Source organism: Protopterus annectens, chromosome 12.part0, assembly GCF_019279795.1.
Source record: "Protopterus annectens isolate FY-2018-M chromosome 12.part0, PAN1.0, whole genome shotgun sequence".
NCBI classification, from domain to species: Eukaryota; Metazoa; Chordata; order Ceratodontiformes; family Protopteridae; genus Protopterus; species Protopterus annectens.
Genome location: NC_056746.1, coordinates 368161960 through 368184910, shown reverse-complemented (window position 1 = coordinate 368184910; position 22951 = coordinate 368161960). Strand labels below are relative to the sequence as shown.

The following is a 22951-nucleotide window of genomic DNA, read 5'->3' as shown; positions in this document are numbered from 1 at the left end:
GACTTTCGATATAATTACCCTACACCTAACAGTTTGGTTTGTTTGCGGATCTGTGAACAATAGAGGATGGGACAGTGGTTCCTTATAGATTTTCCTGTTTGCCGCTTTCACAAGGACAAACTCGTCCATCTCGCAGTTCGGAGGCAGAACTGCTGGACCCAAAAGTGTACGTGATGCACCTGAATCACATAAAAACTCCACTTTCTGTCCCTCAACCAAAAACTCTATCATGGGTTTTTGATCTAGATGCATAGCAATACCCAAATTTGCCAGGTTTATGACTTCACAGTCACAATCCCGCCCTTCCTTCTGAGTGTTCTGACATTCATCGCAGAGAGTGTCTGCCTCATCATCATCACAATCATTCTCACTTTCTTCTTCTCTACAATAATCACAATAATGAATTTGGCGCCTTCCTTTACTATCATATAGTCATGCGGAGCCCTTGTTCGTAAGCTGTGGGGGATGTTGCCACTCTTCACAGTCGGCAGTGAAATGCCCACGTCTACCGCACTTAAAACATTCTCCACGTTTTAACCTCCCCTCATATTCCTCTGAATGTCCACTCGGTTTATTTAACGTGTCCCATTTCGGGCCCCCACTTTTTTTACGCCACCACAACGCCCTTGCCCCCTTTGGTCCTGTACCAAGAATATACCACCATCATCCCCTACTGCTAACACTTGTACTTTCTTTTTCTTTTTTAAATTGAAATGTCGCTCAGCATGCCGTGCATATTCAAACAAAGGTTGCAGTCTACATGTTCTATGATCTACCATATGCTTAGTTATAAAACTACTTATCGGAGCCCTGCAACCTCTAAGAAAAGCATTTTTCAATTGCTGTTCATACGGACTATCATTGGTCTGATCCTGCGGAATCATCATTCCACAATGGTTATTGAACACTTCTGTCAATCTTACAGTATAGTGATCTACAGATTCATCATCATTTTGAATGCACTGATTTATTACTGTTCAATCTGCTCTTGGACGCCACTTATCAGAAATTCTCTTTAACAGATCAGTGACTCGCGTGTCTAACACCCCAGAATTATACTTTAATGTAGTGCCGTCATCTGCCTTACATGTCCGAGTACCACAAATTAAGTGCCAATCTGGACCTAGGATTTGTCGCACTACTTGTTCTACTTCTAAACCATTTAGATGACAACTTAAACGCATACCAACTATGTCCTCAGAAAACTTTTGAAAATTAACCTTGGGATGATAAATACCATCTGTAGCTTGTTTTATATCCTCTCTAGCCCAGGGACGATAAACTAAAATAGTTGGCTCTTGTCCAACATCCCCTGCTTGTGGGTTTGCAACTTGTATTAAGGGAAGAGCTTCTGAGTAGTCAGAAAGTTTAATGGCCCAACGTCCTTGCCCTGCTGGTCCTGACCTTAACTGCATAGGTTGGTCTACCTGTTGCAAAGCAACCTTGGGTACTATGGGAATTTGCAGGTAAATTGGAGGGGTCACAACATTTCCTTGAGCAGCCAATAACCCACCCTGCTGTACAGATCCCACATCTTCAGACTGATATTGAGGAGGTTCCGCCGGTACAGCAGCAGCAATTTCCCCATACGGTGGGGCAGTTGCCTGCCTTTGTACCGCACAAACTGTATGCTCATCCTCCTTATCTAAAAATAAAGCTACTTTTCCACTTGGCACCAGTGATCCCTTTTGATTTATTTTTTCTTTTTCCTGGCACTGTTTTTCTCTTATAGCTCGTTTATTTGCCTCTTCTAACCATTTTTGTCCTTGGGGAAATCCCAATTGTCTTTGCTTTTTAGTTCTAGTTCCCGCATCTCTTTTCAAATCTCTAACCAATTTTGCACAGGCATTCTTATTCAGGGTACCATCAAAATCATATTTCTACTTCCACTTTTTCAAAAATTTAACATTATTTTTGTTTAAACCTTTCATATACTTAGCATCAACATTTAAACAGACATCACTCTCACACTTGCAGCAACTCGAACCCGTTTCCCCTAGATTTCTTATTTTAGGACTGTATCAAAGTTATTTTACAGGGCTTATTATAAAATGGGGCTATCTTAATGGGTGATCCTAACAAAAGAATCTGAACAAGTAATCCTACCCTCCCTTAACTAAAAATAAAACCCTTGTCAACAAGGTTAAATTAAATTAAAAGAAAATTTAGTTTTCATCCTACCTGAACCAGATGAGACTCCGTTTCCCCTTTTCATTCGGAAACACTCCCTCAGATAGGGATCAGACAGCGGCCGGCCTCCTTTCAACGACAAATCAGTCGGAGGGCTTTCAGTCGAGGGAATCTTAAGATGAGAAGCCCTCACTTGCACAGGTTTTTCGGTCTCTCTGTCGGTCTGATCCGTATCTTCGTAGAGGTTTCCAGTCCGAATGACCAAAATGTCAGAAGAAAAATTCAAACGAGTCGCATCTGCCTCAGGTGATGAAAAACTTCTTTATAAGCAGCTAACCAGATTACACAGCATGTTGGCCAAGATGATCTCCTCTGGTCAACTTGTTTATTGACATCAACTTTTATACTGCAAGCAAAACAACTTTTTGTTACATTTCTGACCATTGACAGTTGGCTATGAAAAACATATAGGATAAACATGTTTATCACAAATCACCTAAAACCAACAGTTAGTACAGAATGTTCAAGAAGCACAGAATGTTCAGTTCAACAATGGTAGCTCAAATTTTCCAGGACACACAGCCTGCTTCAGTAAATTAACTCTTACTCGGCCGTGCGTCCTTATCCCAGGCTTCACCAAGCTATAACCAAATCTCTTTATTCTGAAATGCAGAAAACAGTTATTATTCAGGTTCATAAGCAATGCTGCATTTTGTTCACAGATGAGGCCCATTTTTGATAGGCATATCCCAACAAATAACATGTTCACTTTGCAAGAACAGGAAAAAGACAAATAACAGTATGTTTTAAAACTTTTTCTCTTAACAAATCCACAACAGCAACTTATTTTGTGATTGACTAGTGCAGATGGATGTATACATGAATGATTACCTATATATGCAGTTACACATGTGTGCAAGTGAAAGAATATCGACCTAACAGTTATGTGTACAATTCCAGCACAAATTACTAAAGTCAACTCAGGTTGCATCACTATAGGTATGCTTGTACTAGAAGCGGGTGTGTATTAGTGTTAGCGAATAGTAACAGGTCTGTAAGGATGCAGTGAGAAGGAGGGGCTTCATAGAATTGAAGTGTTCTAATTTTAGGAAAGGAAGATATTACGAGTATACAAGATCACAAACGGTTTGTCACTGTTTCTTGAGCTACATTAATATGCCAGAAAGTGTGCAAGATCGCAGTACAGCAGTGATGGGGAATATTCCTTTTCCCTGTGACTGTACAGTGTCGGAGTTGGTATATGTAAAGTAGTGGGGGGAGGGACTTGCCCCTCTGCAAAAGTCACTTGCAGTGGTTTTGTGTTGCTATTCTTATATGGTTAAGTAAGGTGGTTATTTTGTTTTGTGATTGAATTTTTTGTGGTTCAGTGTTACTTGTTTTTCTGTTATGTGTGGTCAGTGTGTTTTGTTTGCTCAGATTATGGTCGATGTTTCTCGTGGCCAGCCATTCATGATGTAATCACACAGACACGCACACATATATGTGCACACACATAAGCACACACATAACTTATTCATTCATTCATTCAGTCACTCACTCACTCACTCACTCACTCACTCACTCACTCACTCACTCACTCACTCACTCACTCACTCACTCACTCTCACTCACACATAGTATGTAAACTCATGGACAATTTGGAGGATTACCAATTTGCCTGCAGAACAGTTAGATGTGTGGGAATAAACCAGAGCAACTGCAAAAAGCTATACAGCCACTGGAAGGACATACAGACTCTGCCCAGAAGGCATACCAGATGAGGCCGGGATAAAACAAGTCAGGACAGGTTCTTGAGTTTGTTATTTCACGAGTTTTTATTATGTATTCCATGGAAGCAGCAAGGCACAGATCAAAGGCCAGATACTCCAATGCTTGTACAAAGTGCAGCATTGAGTAGCTGACAGGATATGGGGAGAAAGACAGCTTAGTAACATTTTTTTAATTTTCTTTTGCTGTTTGTTTCCAGATTTTAATTGAAATCCTAGAGGGAGCATCAGTGATTACATGGGACTTTGACGTCCTGAAAGGTGATTTAATATTCAGCATATTCCATTCCAAACGGGCACCAGAGACAACTCGTAAGGATCCCTCAGGACCTCCGGGAGCACAACCTGGTGGGAATAATGTGCAGCTAATTGATAAAAGCTGGGCACTCGGAGTGGATTACAGCATGGTGCAGTCTGCACTTGTATGTCGAGAAGGAGAGAGCATTCAGGTATGGCTTATGGTGTACACTGCCTTTCTCTTTTTCTTTTTCCAGGTGTTTTTGGATGCAAATGTATTCCATGTGTATATGCATGGATGTATGTATCAAGATGTGTGTTATTGTGTTGCCTCAGTTTTCACTAAGTAGCTTTACTGGATTGAAAATGAAATGTACTTTTAGTCATGCAGACTTGCTTTCTGTCTCCTTGTTTCCTTTTGTACCTTCTGTTTATTTTAATTATTTAAGAATTGTCAGAATATTATACTTTGTTACACAGTAAAATTACTTTTGCTGCATATAAATTAATCTTGTGAAAGGAAAGTTACACATCTTGAGTATATGCAGTAACAGCTAGAACAGTGCCTGATTAGGGCTTCTAGCATAAAAGTACAGCTGCTCTGATTTTGCCTTCAAACACATTTCAGTGCATATTGAATATGGAAATGGATACGTGTATTTCACTTGAGAGAGTGCATGAGAAATGTGTATTTTGGTAAGGTAAGGATCATATCTGCTACCCTGTGACAATTTATACAGGTATTTTGTTTGGTGCGGATTTATTTATTTATTTGTTTTATTAGTTTGAGTGGTCTAACTCTTTGCACAGATGCTATTTGACTTGTCAGCCCAGCAAGAACTGTGTTGGCAGATTTCCTGTACCTGTTATTGTAGCTAATGGTGATGCCATCCTTTAAAATGTGGCACTTGTGAGCTGTTTTTTCAATACAGTGTGCAGGACACATGTGTAGTGTGATTCATGGGTGGGAGATTTTCTTTTAAGTTTTTTCATTCCTACTCCATTGTAGTCACTGCCGTGTTTGATTAACCACTCAAAGTTATTAAAAGTTGATGCTTGTAGCATGTGTCATGAACACACAAAAACACATCTTTGCTTCATCTTGTGACACGTATGACAGGAGAGACTTTGGGACTAGGGACAAAGGAAGGTCATATGTTCATCAAAATGGTCAAGGCAGCAATAGCCTTAGCTATATGGGTTGTATCCTGCCGGAGATATAACACTCTGCCAACTTCAAAAGCTTCATGGCAACTTCCACTCATTTAAACTATTAGGCAGTTCAAGCTGAGCTACCTAAAAAGATTTGAGATCCACACGCTTTAAAGCTTTCCTGCCACTGAAGAGAGCTTTCCTGTGCGGACTTTCAAGGATCAACAGTTCAGCTTGTACTGTTCTGTTGCTTGGCAGATAAGTTCCCCTTGGGGAAAAACTTCCACATATAAATATTAATTGTTTACTTTTACTTCTTTGGTTAGTAAAGTTTTTTTTTTTCTAGGAGTTTTTGTTTTAATGGGCTGCCTCAAGACTTAACTGTCTTTTTAAACTGGAGCACACTTTTTCTTGTCAGTTTAAAATTTGTTAGAAACAGTTGAAAATTATTTTTCTATGCAAAAATCGAGTTTATTTTATTTTTGGGGGCTGGCACAGTGCATTAAAGTGTTTTTCAATGTCTTTTGCTGCTTCTTTTCCCCAGGAAAGAGGGAGCATTTTTTGGCTTGACCATGGAACCAACTACTAGTCCTACAGTTGCTCCATCTTTCAGCCACAGAAAGAAAAAGTTAAGTAAACAGCCCTTGCAATAACTTGCAGGCTAGCAGTTTGCCTCAGCCATAGGTGCTGAATCTGCTGTAGCCAAAGCTGTTTTTTTCAGACTCAGACCTCTCATCTTTTATCCTAGATCCCTCTGGTGTAGCATCTAGAGCCACTGTGGACCGGGGGTTAGCCACATCCTCAGCAGCTGTTGGGGGTCCCCTCAGTGGGCAAGGGAGAGTCACTATTGTTGGTCCTGGAAACTCTTCCGTATTTAGTCAGAGTTCTGTGCCTATTCACAGGGAAGCTGTTGCTGACATTAACAACCCTTTTGGCTCCACTTTTCCTGTCAAAAAGAAACAGAAAACTAAACATGTATCTGCTTCTGCTCAGAATTTCCTGGGCAGCAGTAGTTTATTACGTCCGGCTCAAAGTTTAATGCAGGTTATTAATCCTTTTTCTATAAGGTGGTTTCTGGTAAAAGAAAAAGGGTGTACTTCTTTTCTAGAATAGATTCAAGATTCCAAATTTGGATAGGCAGATGAAGGGACAGATGCAGGGTTTTCTTCTCAGATAATTTCTGATTCATATTCAGAGGAAAGCATGTTATCTGATTCTGCCTGTGAGGGTTTCTCTTTTTCTGTGACTGTTTACAGAATGTGCAGGTGTTTTCAGTGGAGAACACTGAGGTTTCTCAGTATCTCAGAAAATACTATGAGCTGTTGCAAATGGAATTTCCAGAACCTTCCCCCACTTCTGTACTGACAACAAATGAGGATGTGTGTGTGTCAATGCCTGCAATTTTTCTGCCCCTAAAAAAACATAAAAAAATTGTATAAAGTTCAAATAATTTGTATAAACTTGCCCCTAAAAAACTTTGTGTAAAGTTCCTCAGTCTTTTAAGCTTTTATACACTCATCCCAAACCTGACTCAATAGCTATAGCATTAGATCTGATCGTGTGATTTTCATTTGTTCCTCAATGACTAGGTCTTGGATCCGATCCTAGGATCTGACTCTCGAGTTACTCCCTTTGCCCATAATGTCCCTGACCACTACACCACCTCAGATCTCGTTTGCCAATCTAAGGATTTGGTCGGAATTGTTTTCTCCCAAGCCCAGAAAGTGTTTTTTTTCTAGGAATAGTAAGTAAAAACAAAGTTTAACTGATTTTCTGTACTTATTTTATTATATAGCTATCCTATCTTTACCCTCTAAATTTATATTTCTGCTACCCTTTTATGTTCATAGATAAGTACTAGGCTATGTGCCCAAGGGCATTTATAAGCCTGGCCAGAATGTGTTGACTTTCGCCACCCCCTTAGATTAGTTCCCTGTGCCTGTGTCCAGCAGAGCCATTAGTTCCCTGTGCCACTATCCAGCAGAGCCACTGCAGTGATCCCCGGGGTAAATTTTCTGTTTCCCATCCACCCGTCAAGGTTTCTCTTGAAGAGTGTTAGTGAGGGGCTCTGCCTGATGTATATTGGAATCCTGTTCCAAAGCATGGGGAGTCTCTGAGACAGGAATCTATCCCTCCAGCATGTCCTATTTATCGTTGTGGTGAGGTTTATATCTCTAGAGAGTGTGGCTCTCTGGGATTTGTTTTTTTTTAGGTGGAGCATGTCCATCAATTCTGGGTTGGACATGGCCTTGTATGTCAGGCAGAGATCACCTCTGAGTAAGCTGTATGCAACCGAGTACAGCTGGATTTTCTTGAGCGGGCTGCATAGGGCATCTGTTTGAGGCCAGTAATACTCTTGGTGAGGTACTTTTGTAGTCTTTCCAGCTCTTGCAGGTGACTTGTAAGGTACATCCCAAATGGGGCGTTGTATTCTATGATGGGTCTAATGAGTGATGAGTAGAGAGGCACAATAACCTCTTTTGTTGTAGATGCAAACCGTTTTGCGATTAGATGGGCCACATAGAAGGATTTTCTAACCACCTTGGCAATATGATTATCAAAGGAGAGATTACTATCTACTTGGGTCCCCAGATCTCTTATTACATTTTCTGTATTTAGGGGACTACCACCTATGTGGTAGTTCGCGGGTACTTTATTTTTTCCAAAGGGGATGAGTATGCACTTTTTGGCATTTAGCTTGAGGTCATGATTTTGACACCCGGTATCTGCCTCAGTGAGACCCTTCTGGAGGGTGTGTTTATCAGCCAGAGAATCAGTTATGGCCCCTAGTTTGCAGTCGTCTGCAAACTTGGTCAGCCATAGTCCTCCTATGCTTGCCTGTACCTCTGATAAGTATATACCGAACAGGAGGTGTCCTAGGACTGAGCCTTGGGGGACACCACTTGTAACCGGTTTAGAGTCGGACATAGAGCCTGCAACTCTCACCATGTGGGTTCTATCCATGAGCCAGTTGGCAACCCATCTCGTAAAGTAGGGGTTTATGTTCAAGCTGGTGAGCTTGTCTATAATACTAGAATGGGGAATGGTGTCGAAAGCCTTTGTGAGATCTAGTTAGGGTGTGTGGACCTCCTTTCCCTCATCTAATGCCTTGGTAACTGTCTCAAAGAAGTCCACCAGGTTTAGGAGGCATGATCTGCCCTTAACAAAGCCAAACTGGTTAGGGTCCAAGGTTTGGAGGTTCCCAATGTCTCTGTTAATGAGTTCCATGATGATGCGCTCCATAGCCTTGCAGACCAGGCTAGTCAGGCTTATAGAGCAATAGTTCCCAGGGTCCATTGTGGCTCCACCTTTGTGGAGTGGGATAACTGTTGCTGTGCTCCACTCTGTGGGTACGTAGCCTGTAGAGAGTCTGAGTTTGAACAGTGTGTTTAGGTGAGGGGTTTGTTAATTTTGGAGCTCTTGTAAGACACAGCCTGTGACACCGTTCGGTCCCATTGAAGCTGTGCTTTTGGCTTTGGATAGGGCTGTTTTAACCTGTGTGTTGGTGATTGACGGGGCCCTACATTCTTCTGATATGGTTATGGGCCCTTTAGGGGGTGAGAGGGGGGGTGAAGTTTGCACTAAACCTGTCTGCCAGAATGTTGGCAATATCAGTTGGTTCAGTGTATTTTGTGCCATTCAGCACTAACTCAGAGCAGATCTGAGAGTTTCCACTTAGGTTCTTGACATAGCTAAAGAATGCTTTGTGGTTATCTTTGGAGTCATTGGCAATTTTTCTTTCGAAACTAGCCTTGGATGATTTAATGAGGGATCGTAGTTTCTTGCTGATACTGATCAGGGATGTCTTTCCTTCTTGGGATTTTACTCTTTTCTGTACTAGTTTCCTCCTTCTGTTGTATAGCTTGTTTATGGCAGGGATCCACCAGACTGGTTTCCTTTTCTTGGAGGAGTGAGTCTTGGCTTTACTTGGGATAGCATGATCCATGCATTCCTGCAGATGCTCATAGAGTACCTTTGTAAAGGTTTCAGCAGCTTGGACAGCATTGTCTTTAGCATGGGGGCTGTGAACCTTTCCACCTCGGTCTTAAGTAATGTGAAGTTTGCTTTTCAAAAGTTTTTCACGGTGGTTTCTTTGATTGGGGGTGGGGGCGGATTGAGGATATCCAGAGTGATTAGTCTATGGTCTGATCTAACCAGCGAGGGGTTGACCTCTGGTCACCCATGTTGGTGATGACCAGGTCCAATATGTTGTTCCCTCTGGTGGGGGTGTTGACCAGTTGATCCAGGGGATTCGAGTTTATAAATTCTAGGAAGCATTGGGCAAGGGAGTTAGTACTTGAGTAGTTCTCCCAGTTTATGTTTGGGTAATTGAAATCACCCAGTATTAGGGTGTTTGGTAGGACCTTCATATTTCCCAGTGTCTCCAGAAATGCGGAATGTGGGTCCTGGGCCATGGTGGGTGATCTGTAGCAAGCTACAATTTGGATTGCAGTTTTCCCCATTGTTAGTTGCACATGGATGATCTCTGATGCATTGTGCTGCGCCACTAACCTGGAGGTGTGGGTATCCTTGATGAATATGGCTACACCCCCGCCTTTTGTGTTTCGGTCCTGGTTCTGTGGCCGAAAGGTATGGTATGAGTTATAGCCTAGTAGTGCTGGTGTGCTCTCAGGAGCCTTAAACCAGGTTTCTGTTACTGCACAGATGTCAATGTTCTCCATACTGAGGAGTGCCTTGAATGTGTGCATTTTGAGGTTTAGACTTCTGGCATTGAGTAGCATTACCCTCAGTTTTTGGTTACTTGTGCTATTTATGGTGATGGGTTTGTCTTTTGAGCCTTGCCTAAAAAAGGCACTATGGGGACGGCAAGAGCCTTGGCCAGTATTCGAAAGCCTAAGGATGACAGGTGCAAGCCATCTCTTGTGAAGCAACGTGGCTTGTCGAGCATGTCATCTCAGGCAGACAGATACTGGTTCCCCTTTGAATGACACCAGAAATTTAGCCAATTGTTGAAATTGATAATTTTTTCTTTATACTGTGGCGTCATTCTTGATGAGGGCAGGATGCTACTCAGGGTCAGGGTCATACCGGCCTGGGCTACATGATCAGAGAGCTCCTTAATGTCTCTTTTCATGTAGTCCAGGGAGGTACGTCTGAGGTCATTCACACCAACATGGACAATGACAGAGTCATATTTGTACTTGATCTGGAGTGACCTGAGTGCTTGTGTTATGTGGCGGATCCTGGCACCCGACAGGCAGCTAACTGTAACCTTCTCCTTGTCCAGCCTAGTTAGTGGGACATCAGTATGCCTGACTATAGAGTCACCTATTACTAGTGTGTTGGGTATGTTATTTTGCTTTAAGGACTGTGATTGCGTGGCACACTGATTATGTGAAGTATGTGTTTCATAGTTGGTGATGAGGTGAGGAGGTTGCTTGGATGTTTGCTTTGGAGGTCTCTGTTGCTTTTGCAGATTTTTATTTAGAGCCTCCGAGTATGTTTTCATGTATTCATGTGTGTTATTTGCCGGTGTTGGTTGATTAGGTCTGTGTGAGACTGGTGGTGTGATGCAAGTATTACCCTTCTCCTCTTGACTGTTAGTTCCAGTCTTGGGTTGAGAGAGCTTTGCCTCCAGTTTGGCTGTAGAATTGCATCTCTCACATATATTAGTGTTTGGTGGTAGGAGGAGAGGGTTGTCTGTGTACATGAGGCAGTTGTAACATTGCATCAAAATGCCCAGATTCACCAGTTGGACTGGAGAGTACACCGGAAACTGCCCTTTGGACATGCCTGAATGAGTAGAGTAAGCTGTTTTTCTGATTGGCTGGTGGGGACGAATAGACAGCCTTGTCCTTCTGGACAGTATGGGGGGGTCTAGTGCTAGGGTTAATTAGTGCTTGCTATGAGTTTTGAGAAAGTGCTTGACTGTGAAATTAATGGTTTGAGTGCTAAAGTCGAGGGTTTGTCTAGTTCCAAGGGAAAAATTGAAGAGTAGACTTAGTGGAGCCGAGAATAGTTTAACTCTAGCTAACCGGCACTGCCCGGTGCCAAAACTGCGCAAATGCATTTTTTATAGCAGGGAAGTAAAAGAATAGAAATTATCCCAAAATGGCCGATAAACTATTAACTTCTGGGCTGAAACCACTCCTCCAGGGACAGATAGGCTGCTCAAAGCTCCCCTCTCTCACAGGTGAACAGAGAAACTTCCTTCTATCCAAGTAAGGTATGGGCAACACAGAAACTTATAGCACAGCCCTGCATTCAGCAGTAACCTGAAAACTGGACTATACTAGTTCAGAAAGGTGGGAAAAAGTATATATTTTTTTTCAGAAAATAGAGCAGATACAATCAAAACAACACTTTAAATGCACAGAAAAGGGTATCGCACTTTAGTGTGTAGCCTACAACAGTTAAACAGATTATTTAACCACAAAAATGGCTTAATTCAAGTGCAGGCAGCAAATAAGTACAATATGTTGCAATAAGAAACTTTTTAAATCACAGATTCACTAAAAAACTGGCGTTTTAGGCGGAATTAGTTAAGACAGCAAGAAAAGCAAAAAAATGATACTTAATCACTCCAAAGTCTCTCTTTTGTCTTTCTGCTGCTGTAGACTCTGCAGAACACCTAGAAGGCACTTGCTGAGCGGAATACAAGTGCAAAAACTGCGCAAATGCGGTTTTTATAGCAGGGAAGTGAAAGAGATAGAAATTGGCCCAAAATGGCCAATAAACTACTAACTTCTGGGCTGAAACCACTCTTCCAGGGACATATAGGCTGCTCAAAGCTCCCCTCTCTCACAGGTGAACAATGAAACTTCCTTCTATCCAAGTAAGGTATGGGCAACACAGAAACTTGTAACACAGCCCTGGATTCAGCAGTGACCTGAAAACTGGACTATACTAGTTCAGAAAGGTGGGAAACAAGTATATATATATATATATATTTTTTCAGAAAATAGAGCAGATATAATCAAAACAGTTTCATTACCCAATTAACCAGTTAAAAAGCTCAAAACTGAGCCCTGTTTCAGCAGTCTTCACTCAGACAAGTTCTAACTGCAGACTCCTGCCACTAGGGTACAGAGAAGCCTTCTCCAAAAAAGACGGCCTGGATCAGTGCACAAGTTATACAAACAAAGCTAGATACAGCCAGCCTGAATCTAGTCTATGCTACAGCAAACCAATTTCATAAAGAAACAGTTCAAGTAAGCATGCGCAATAAGCCTTTACCCAGAAATTCCCAGCATAGAAGGGCAGAATCTAGCCTCTCCTCCCACAAGAGTGCAGACCACAAACCTTCTTAATGTAAAATAACTGGCCTGAAGCCCAAGTGCTTAACCCAGAATTAATATACTTTTAGAATAACAGACACTGAGCCTTCAATCAGCAGTTCCCAACTTAGAAGGATGTACGCTACCTGTCCTGCCACAACAGTGCAGACCACAAACCTTCTTAATGTAAAACAACTGTTTGAAGCCCAAGTACTTAAACCAAAGATCTTAGAATAACAGTTGCAGTTTAATCAAGCTACTAACAAGCAGTAATAAAGGCAGCATAATAAATTCAATTGAGTACTTTTAAGAAGAGGCAAAAGCAAAATAAGGTAAGAAAGTAGGAAGAAACACAAATACAGTAAAGCAGATGAAATGGAATTTTTTTTGTAGAAGGAGGAAACAGGACAGATTAAGATACTCTATGGGAATGTCCTTCCCAAGTACTCTCTCTGTACACAGCAGAGGAGATGAGACTGGTAGGAGTATCTGAAATCAAAATATGATCTCACTGTACTCATTTGAGTGAGCAAATGAAATGGGTCCAGGAGGAGTGTGCAAAAACAGATTTACAGCAGGGACAGGCAATTCCAAAGCCACCAAGATTAACACCACAACAGGAAACAGGGAGGGGGTGTGGAACTAACTGCAGATAGACAGACACACACAATATTTACTGAATCAAAGGCACACAATATTTACTGAATCAACTCTTAAATAAGTGCAGAGCAAAGTATACTTAAATCAGCTTGCGTCCAGTTGATATATACAGACAAGTCTCAGTAGCCAGCAACTCCAATTAAAATGATTACTAGAAATGTAACCAACACAGATTTTAATGCAAGCAGAACCCCCCCCCCACCCAGCTAACACTAACACAGGAATTTCAAAGCAGTCTAACAACTTTCAATGAGCCCAGATGGCTACACTTTTTCACACTTCAGGCAGCTAACTGCAGATAGACAGAGACACACAATATTTACTGAATCAAAGACACACAATATTTACTGAATCAAATCTTAAATAAGTGCAGAGAAAAGTATACTTAAATCAGCTTGTGTCCAGTTGATATATGCAGACAAGTCTTAGTAGCCAGCAACTCTGATTAAAATGATTACTAGAAATGTAATCAACACAGATTTTAATGTAAGCAGAACCCCCCCCCCCCCCGGGCTAACACTAACACAGGAATTTCAAAGCAGTCTTAAGTTCCAATGAGCCCAGATGGCTACACCTTTTCACACTTCAGGCAGCTAACTGCAGATAGACAGAAACACACAATATTTACTGAATCAAAGACACACAATATTTACTGAATCAAATCTTAAATAAGTGCAGAGAAAAGTATACTTAAATCAGCTTGTGTCCACTTGATATATGCAGACAAGTCTCAGTAGCCAGCAACTCCAATTAAAATGATTACTAGAAATGTAACCAACACAGATTTTAATGCAAGCAGAACCCCCCCCCCCCCGGCTAACACTAACACAGGAATTTCAAAGCAGTCATAACAACTTTCAATGAGCCCAGATGGCTACACTTTTTCACACTTCAGGCAGCTAACTGCAGATAGACAGAGACACACAATATTTACTGACTCAAAGACACACAATATTTACTGAATCAAATCTTAAATAAGTGCAGAGAAAAGTATACTTAAATCACCCTGTGTCCAGTTGATGTATGCAGACAAGTCTTAGTAGCCAGCAACTCCAGTTAAAATGATTACTAGAAATGTAATCAACACAGATTTTAATGCAAGCAGGACCGCCCAGGCTAACACTAACACAGGAATTTCAAAGCAGTCTAACAACTTTCAATGAGCCCAGATGGCTACACTTTTTCACACTTCAGGCAGCTAACTGCAGATAGACAGAGACACACAATATTTACTGACTCAAAGACGCACAATATTTACTGAATCAAATCTTAAATAAGTGCAGAGAAAAGTATACTTCAATCAGCTTGTGTCCAGTTGATATATGCAGACAAGTCTCAGTAGCCAGCAACTCCGATTAAAATGATTACTTACCATACTTTGGTATTCTCTTTTACAATTTGCTGGTATTTCTTTTATGAACTTTACATTCAGTAAGGTAATCTTAATCCCATTGCTGGTATAACTTTTTCTTCCTCTACCATAAAAAAAAAAAAAAATGGAATCTCTCTTTGACTAGTTGTTTGCCACTTGGCAAGTTTTTCAACATGGCTGAAAAGCTTATTGATTTAAAAAGTGCACTTCCAGTGGGTACAAAGTACACAACTCTGAATTCCACAGGGAGTGCATTTATTGTTTAGGACCCTGTCTTTATATTATTTTTGTTACCTTTAACTCTAGAGCTATCAATGACAGATGCAACAAGTTGGTGCTTAATGGCCTTATTCCTGCTTCTGCTCCATCTTCAGTTGCTTCTACTTCAGGGGCTCAAGCCCCCTCACAGAAATATAAGTCTACATAGTCCAGGGAGCATAGAAAGTGTTCTCCTGTCAGGTATTCCAAATCTGCCCCACCATCTAAACCTCCAACTAAAATCTCCAAACACTCAGATCTGAAGCCCTCGGATCCTACACCTAAAGTGTCAAGGTCTCCTTGGCCCCCGAAGCCACCAAGGCTCGGGGGAGGCCCGGGTTTTTCTGATCCTAGAGCTTTGGCTTCAGTTAGATTGACTTCGGCTTCTTCTGGTCATTCGACCTTCAAGGTGATGGAGAGGATTTTCTCCCATTGGAGAGCTGTTTTGACTCTGTCCTCTTTGGATCTGATCTCTGTTCCCCCTTCAGATCGTGATTCTGAGTCTCTTTATCCTACTGCACAGGGACAGCCTTCCTGTAAGACATTCTATGCAGTTTCAGTTAGGGAACTCCCAACTTCTTCTTCTGATACCTCTACAGAACACCCCACAGAAGAGGTCCCCCAGAAAAGGTTGTGCAAAAGGAAGCATCTAGACTCCCCACAGGAATCTTTGACTGAAGACAGCAGTTTTGATGAAGATGAAGGGTCTTCAAGATCTCCACCAGAAGGCATCTCCTTCGGAGGCATCCTAGAAATCCTACAAAGAAAAAAGGTTGATCCTCCAAAACACTTTCTCAGGAGGAATTGGTGTTCCTAGAAGTCTTTGTGTCTGAGACATCTACATCTTGGGTTACCCCCCCCCCCCCCGGCAGATGAGTTATAGATCTTGTCTCCTACCGGGCATGAAAGGAACCAGATACCATAGAATCAATCCCACGGGGTCCGGATAAGATTCTTCAAGTACCTAAAGGAAGGCAGTTTTGTAGTAAGGGAATCCCTGTGGATGGAAAGACCGTATCTGCTGTGTGAATCTATTTCTCTACCCCTCAGAGACCTTTTTCTAGGAATCTACATGGTGATAAGAAAATGTGGTTCTGGAAATCTCAAAGACCTTTTCAGGACTCACACTGAGAGTGTTCTCCCAAAAGCAGAGGGGGGGAAATAATAACAGAAGATGCCACCCACGCAGCAGAGGGGTCTGCAGAACCAGGGCTTCAGAGATTCCTTCTTGGATAGACCATTTCAGTGCTCCTGAAGGATTGCCTGACTATTCTTCACTGGAGACAGTCTGGGGGCACTTATCTTTGCACCCAAAAGCCTGGGCAGCCATCACAAAAGATATGTGGGTGCAAAGAGTAGTATCCAGAAGATATTTCATTCCCTTTTTACAAATTCTCTCTGTGAAAAGAAAATGTCTCCCTGATGTTCCACACAATCAGTGGGAGGTAGTGGAGATTCAAAAGCTGCTAAACAAAAAGGTCATCCAAGAGGTCCCACCAGACTGAAAGAGAATACAGATTTTACTCAAGGTTCTTTTTAGTGCCAGAAAAAAAAAACAGGGGACCTGAGACCTATCCTGGATCTCAGTTATCTAAACCAGTTTGTAAAAAACTCCATGTTGTAGATGGTCAATCTTCAGTCCATTCTGCCTCTCTTACAGAAGGACGATTGGATGAACTTGGTAGATATTCCGGACATGTACTATCACATCAAAATGAACAGTCATTCTTAAAGATACCTATGCTTCTGGGTGGGAGTCAGTCATTATCAATTCATAGCCCTGCCCTTCGGTCTACCACAGCCCCCTGGGGGTTCACCAAATGTATGGCAGTGATAACAGCTCATCTAAATCTGCATGGATTCAGAGTATTTCCTTGTCTAGATGAATGGCTCCTTCCTGCACCAACCAGGCATCTCCTAGTAAAATCCAGGGATTGCTTACTGTGGTTATCTCAATCCCTGTGAATCACAATCAATCTGTAAGTCCCACCTTCAACCATTTCAAGTCTTGGAGTTTATAGGGGCTTATATAGATGCAGTCAGTTGTCTTGCTGTCTTACCACAAAATAGAATTCTTGCCTTGAGATTGCATGTCAGACAGATCCTTTTTCATGCCTCTCCGCCAGTAAAAATAGTTTTCAGCCCTAGGATCAGATTTCTGTGCATATTAATCCTTCCTTTGTACCCCAAATTGCCTCAAAAGCAAACATTAACCAAGTGATCTACTTACCAGTTTTCTAAGTTTGTCAACAATGAGAATACATGCTTCTACTTTTAGATGTACATAGGCAACTTCGTATTTATCTGAATAGGATGAAAGAATTTAGAAAGACTGCCCAATTGTTTGTTTCCTTTGGCAATAACAAATTGGGAAAACCTGTATCTAAAAATACACTAGCCAGATGGATAACATATTGTATTTATTATGTTTATTCCTCGATGGGGTTTAAGCTTACCAAAACAGCTGAAAGCACACTCAGCTAGGTCAGTGGCTACTTCAGCTGCTTTTTGGTCCAGAGCTTCTATTGATGATATTTGTGTGACTGCCACTTGGTCTAATGCTCATAACTTTATTGTCCATTTTAAGTCAAAGATCAATAAAGGTGTATAGAAAAAAAAAAGGAAAGAGGGCTGCATTTGGTTCTGCAGTTCTGTGGAATATCCTTCCATGAGAGCCACCAAAGGTTACTGTAGTGTCCCATTTGTTGTGGAACGAATAAAAATGACAACATCAGATATAAAAGTTATGGACCCATCATAACTATGCATCCGTGTTGTCCATTTTCATTCTTCCTGAACTTCCCCCATCTTCCCCTTATTCATGTCTTTGGGCGTGACCTGATGAATTTTTTTGTTAGGAACCACAGTTCCTGTTTGACCCCCTATTCTTTTACTATTGTACTGCTTTGTATTATTGTTATTATTATTATTATTATTATTATTATGCTGTATATATGCTGTATATTTAGGTTGTTATACAGTAGCAACAAACTCAGTCTGAGGTGATATAGTGGTCAGGAGCATTATGGGTAAAGGGAGGAGCTCAAGAGTCAGATCATAGAATCTAGTGAAATGTGACTGAGTCTGATCCGAGGGTCAGATCTGAGACACATTAGTTAAGGAGGAATGAAAATGGACAATGCAGATGCATAGTTATAGTGAGTACATCATATCTGAAGTAGTTTACTTCATTTGATCTTCAACTATGGGTACCAGATCCGAGCCAGCAACTTTACAAGCATCTGCTCCAAGCTCCAAACTCCTCCCCCTACCCATAATACACCACCACTACCTTCCATCCTCAGATCTCGTTTGCCATGGCTTTGCAAAGCATCGGGATCCCTCAGCTCCAGGTTGTGAGTCGAGTCTTTGAAGTTTTCTGGTTCTCTTTTTGATAGTTCCAGTGTGTCTGTTGGTAAAGTAGGTCTCCTCCCTTCCTCCCCCTTGCTGGTGCATCGAGTTGTAGATAGTTTTCTAGTTCTAGGTAGCTGTTCTGCAGTTGTTAGAGTCCTCCCCCCCTCAGCTTTCAGTGTGCTTGTGCTTCTGAGTGTGTGGTGGGTAGTGCGTGTCTTTTGTATTTTCTTTGGTTGTGGTTATGGCTGATCAGCCAAAACAAGTTTTTAAAAGATGCACAGAGTGTGGCCACAAACTGTTGCCTGCTGACGGTCACACTCTGTGTGTTCTTTGCTTGGGTGTTGCTCATCTCTCCACTGACTACAGTATTTGCACAGGTTTTTACCTACGAGCCCTTAAAGGCCGTGGGCTAATCTTATGATGAAGGGCCTTCTCCCTTCAACAGAGGCGGCTGCCTCCAGTTCTGCTTCGGTCACATCTGTGACTGCCTCTCCTTCAGTTCCCGCCCTTGCTTCCTCTCCCTCTCAGGCAGGGACTCATCCTCCTGCCAATAGGCCTGTGGAAGAAGAGCATAAAAAGGGCAGTGAGAAGGAGAGAGAGCACAAGCTTGACAAGAGGAAGAGGTCCCAGGACCGTTAGACTTCGGCCGTGCTTCCCCTAAATTTCAGGCACCGACCTGACTCCCCTCGGCTCCGATCTCCTAGGTTTTCACTGGAGACAGAGGAGCTTAGGCCATCTTCTTGGGCTTTGGTTCTCCGACCCGCCAGGTCAGAGTCCATAGCTTCGTCATGGTCTACCCACAGTCTTTCAGAAGCTGATATGGGTAAAATGATGCGGAGATTTATTCGCACACAAATTCAGATGGGAGTCTCGCCGGCCCCCTCTCCCTCTGGGGGGGTGGGGCTCGCTTCCCTTCTTTACACCTATACCTCCTTCTCCAAGCTGAACCCTGGTTTCAGAATACATGGATCCGAGAGGTTCCCTAGTCAGGGGGTCGGTGCAGACGGTACCTGTTTCCTCAATGCCGCCAGCTACCTGGAGTTCATCAGATCGGCTCTTGGAGCCGTAGTCTAGGTGTTGGATCCGAGGGGGTAGAGTTTTTTCCATCAGTGCTGACCTTGTCGGGTCATGGCCACCTCCTCGGCACTCTGTCCACTTCAGGCCCAGCTCTGATCCCCATGTCAAAGCAGAAGAGAGAGACTCCCTTACTAGTGTCCCTGGAAGCTCGCTCTCCTTCGGCATTCGATGTTGTGGAAAGGGTCCTTTCCAATGGGTTGAGGCCCCTAACTATATCTTCGGACTCCGCCCCTACTCCCTTTGCTTTTGATGTGACTCCTGTCATTTTACTGCAGGTACAGCCTGTGCTCGAGGAGCCCCAGGCAGTTTCCCTTGAGGAGCAACAGGTGGTTTGTGAGCACGCTGCTAAGAGCCCCACTGGTGAGGTTCCTCGCAAGCATAAATGCAAGAAGAGGCACTTGGACTCCTCTCCAGAGTCCCTCACTGAGGACACTGATTTGGATGAAGGGGAAAGTTCTCCCAGCTCACCTCCCGAATATGTCTCCTTTGGAGACATCATGCAAATATTGAGCCAGCGGTTAGGTTGTTCCACCACAAAACCTTCCTCAAACAAATCGGTCTTCCTGGAGGCCTTCGGCATGGGCACGTCTACTAGCTGGGTGTCCCTCCCGGATCCATTAGTGGACTTGGTCACCTTGCAGGCTTGGAAGGAACTGGACACTGTAGAACCAATCCCAAAGCAACTGGATAAAATCTTAAGCCTCCCCTGCGGACAGACCTGCTTGGAATAAAGGGTCCCCAGTAGACGTCATGGTGGTAGCAGCTGCCACCAAGAGGGAACTAGCCCAGGAGAGTTCCTCAGACCATCCTCCTGACCATGAGTCTAGGACGATGGATCGTTTAGGGAAATGGCTGTATGTGTCAGCAACCTTTTCTATAAGGGCGCTGAACTATCTGGCCCATGTTACTCAACTACAGTGTGACCTGGTTAAGGAACTAGTTGAGTCGCCCCCACAGTCCATGTCACAGGAGGACAAGCGTACGTTCTCTGCGATGATGGCTACCTTGACAGTGGTTTGTAATATGACCATGTGACTCCTCTCACACACTACTGAAGGAGCGGCTAGGGTGGCTGGTCCAGAGTTGCCATGGGACGTCACACCTGGCTCAGGTTGTGTCATTTCACAGAACTCTTCAAGGCGTCTTGTGCAAATGCCTCTTATGACAGTTCTTTCCTCTTTGGAAAGGCCATCCGTGAAACCTGGTCCAGAGTGAGAAAGACGGGTAGACACTGTCTGCCATTGAAATCTGCTTCTTGAACCCTCAAAGATCCTTTTCCCGGAATCAGTGAGGGCAAAAGAAGATGTGATTCCAGAAGTCTCAGTATTCCTGGGACACTCAGGGCCCTTCTTCCCCTAGAGGCAGAGGGGGACAGACAGACGCCAGCCTAGAAGCAGAGGGGGTCCAAGGAATGTTGGGTCTCGAGAACCATTCTCGGACAGGCCCACACAGCAGCCCTGAGGAGTTGTCCGACTGCTATGCTCTGGAAGCAGTTTGGGATCACCTGTCGTTGCACCAGATGGCATGGGAGTCCATGTCATCAGACCACTGGGTGCTTCAGATAATATCCAGAGGCAATTCAGTCCCATTTCTTGTTCCCCCCACCCCTTCTAAACACCTCCCAGATGTCCCACCCGCTAAAAAGGGAGGCAGCAGCACTAGAGGTTTCCAAGCTGCTAAAGAAATGAGCCATCAAACCCGTCCTCCTAGATCAGTCCAGATCGGACATCTACTCCATGTTCTTTTTGGTGCCAAAAAAGATGGGTACTTAAGGCCCATTCTGGAGCTGTCTACTCTGAACCTGTCAGTTGTCAAAGAGAAGTTCCAGATCGTCACCTTACAGTCCATCCTGCCATACCTGCAAGAGAGCAACTGGATGTCCTTGTTCCACCTCCAGGACCCTTACTATCACATAATGATGCACAGAAGCTCTAGGAGGTCTCCACTTCTGGCTTGGGGCCAATCATTATCAGTTTAGAGCCCTACCCCATGGTCTCACCACAGCCCCCAGGATGTTCGCCAAAGTGATGGCAGTGGTAGTGGCTCACTTGAGGCTTCAGGGAATTCAGGTCTACCCTTACCTGGACGATTGGCTCCTTAGTGCTCCCACCAAGCGTCTACTTTGTCAGACCAGAGACTATTTCCTACGCCTTGCACACCATCCAGGAATTACAGTCAACATAGACAAATCTCTTCTGAACCCTGTCCAAGTTATAGAATACATAGAAGCATGGATATAGACACGTTACAGACAGAAGTCCTCTTGACCTCGGAGAGAATTTGAAGCTTACGGATGCATGTTGCTTTCATTTATCAATCATATCTCCCCTCAGCAGAGTCGGTTTTGAGGGCCCTAGGCTCTATGGCAGCAACGATCACACTTCTACAGTATGCTGACTTACACATGTAAGTACTTCAGTGGAATCTAGCAGTGCAGTGGTCTATGTTGGATCTTCCGTTGTCATACCTGATACACATAAGCAAAGCCTGCAGGTCGTCCCTTTTCTGGTGGATACATTCTTTGGAAATCTTGGAAGGGAGACTTTTTGTCACAGCCCCTTCCCAAGCCACAGTGACCATGGATGCCTCCCAGCTAGGATGGGGGGCATTGCTCAGGAAGGACAGTTCAAGGCATGTGATCCCTGGTCGAGACCAGTTTGCATATAAACATTCTAGAGATGAGGGCGGTCGTTTTAGCGTTGCAGGCCCTTCATGCCTTTCTACCTCTGGGAACCATTGAGATTCAGTCAGACAACATGTCAGTGGTCTGGTATATCAACAAACAGGGAGGGACCAGATCTTACCCCCTTTGTCGCAAGGCCATGAGAGTTTGGGAATGGACGATCTCCACCGGTCATTTTCTGGTAGCAACTCACATTCTGGGATGGTCCAACATTCTGGGGGACAAACTAAGCTGAATTATTCTGACTCCTTATGAGTGGTTTCTGAATCCTTCAGTAGCAGAGCAGATCTTTCTAGAGTGGGGTTGGCCTTGCTGTGATCTCTTTGCATCTCCTTCCAACGCAAAGTGCAGCAAGTTCTTCGCTCTAAACCTCCCACCGTGGGAATCCCCCAGAGATGCTCTAGTCCATGCTTGGCCTCCCTGTCTTCCTTATGCTTACCCTCCTGTACCCCTTATTCCAAAGTTCCTCCAGAAGGCTGGTTGACTGGGGAGCAAAGTGATCCTCATTGCCCCGTTTTGGCCTCACCAGGTATGGTTTCCCTTCCTCTGGTCTCATCTTCTAGCTCCTCTTTGGATCTTGGATTCCCTTCCGGATCTCATCTCTCACCCTTCGAGTGTCCCTCATCTGAATCTGGACAGTCTGAAGCTCACGCCTTGGCCGCTCCAGTTCTCTTAATTGCTAGGACTCCCGGGTTGTCTTCTTCAGTCAGGACTATTCTGTTGGCAGCTCATAAGTCATCCACCAGGAAGATTTGTCATAGTAAATGGAAGCGTTTTTCCATTTGAGCCTCTCAAAGGAATTTAGATCCTTTCACAGCTCCCATTCTAGCTATCCTTGATTTTTTGGCAAACATTTTTCAACAGGGGGCTAGCTCGTCTACAGTAAAGGTTCAACTAGCTGCCATTTCTCATTTTCACATTGGTGAGAACTCAGCTTCTTTGGCCTCTTCCAGATTGTGCAAAGCCTTTATCAAAGGTACCTTCCTCTTACGTCTTCCCATCA

The 22951-nt window shown here is 43.4% G+C and overlaps 1 protein-coding gene across 3 annotated transcripts in view; it reads left to right on the top strand.

Moving 5' to 3' along the window:
- Positions 1–22951, top strand: part of LOC122816582 (SEC14-like protein 5) — a 1360693-nt gene that overhangs the window by 1257339 nt on the left and 80403 nt on the right. For all 3 annotated transcript variants that reach the window (XM_044089470.1, XM_044089469.1, XM_044089471.1), the window contains one exon: positions 4118–4366. In XM_044089470.1, the coding sequence (XP_043945405.1) occupies positions 4118–4366 (249 nt within the window). The remainder of the gene's footprint in view (positions 1–4117; positions 4367–22951) is intronic.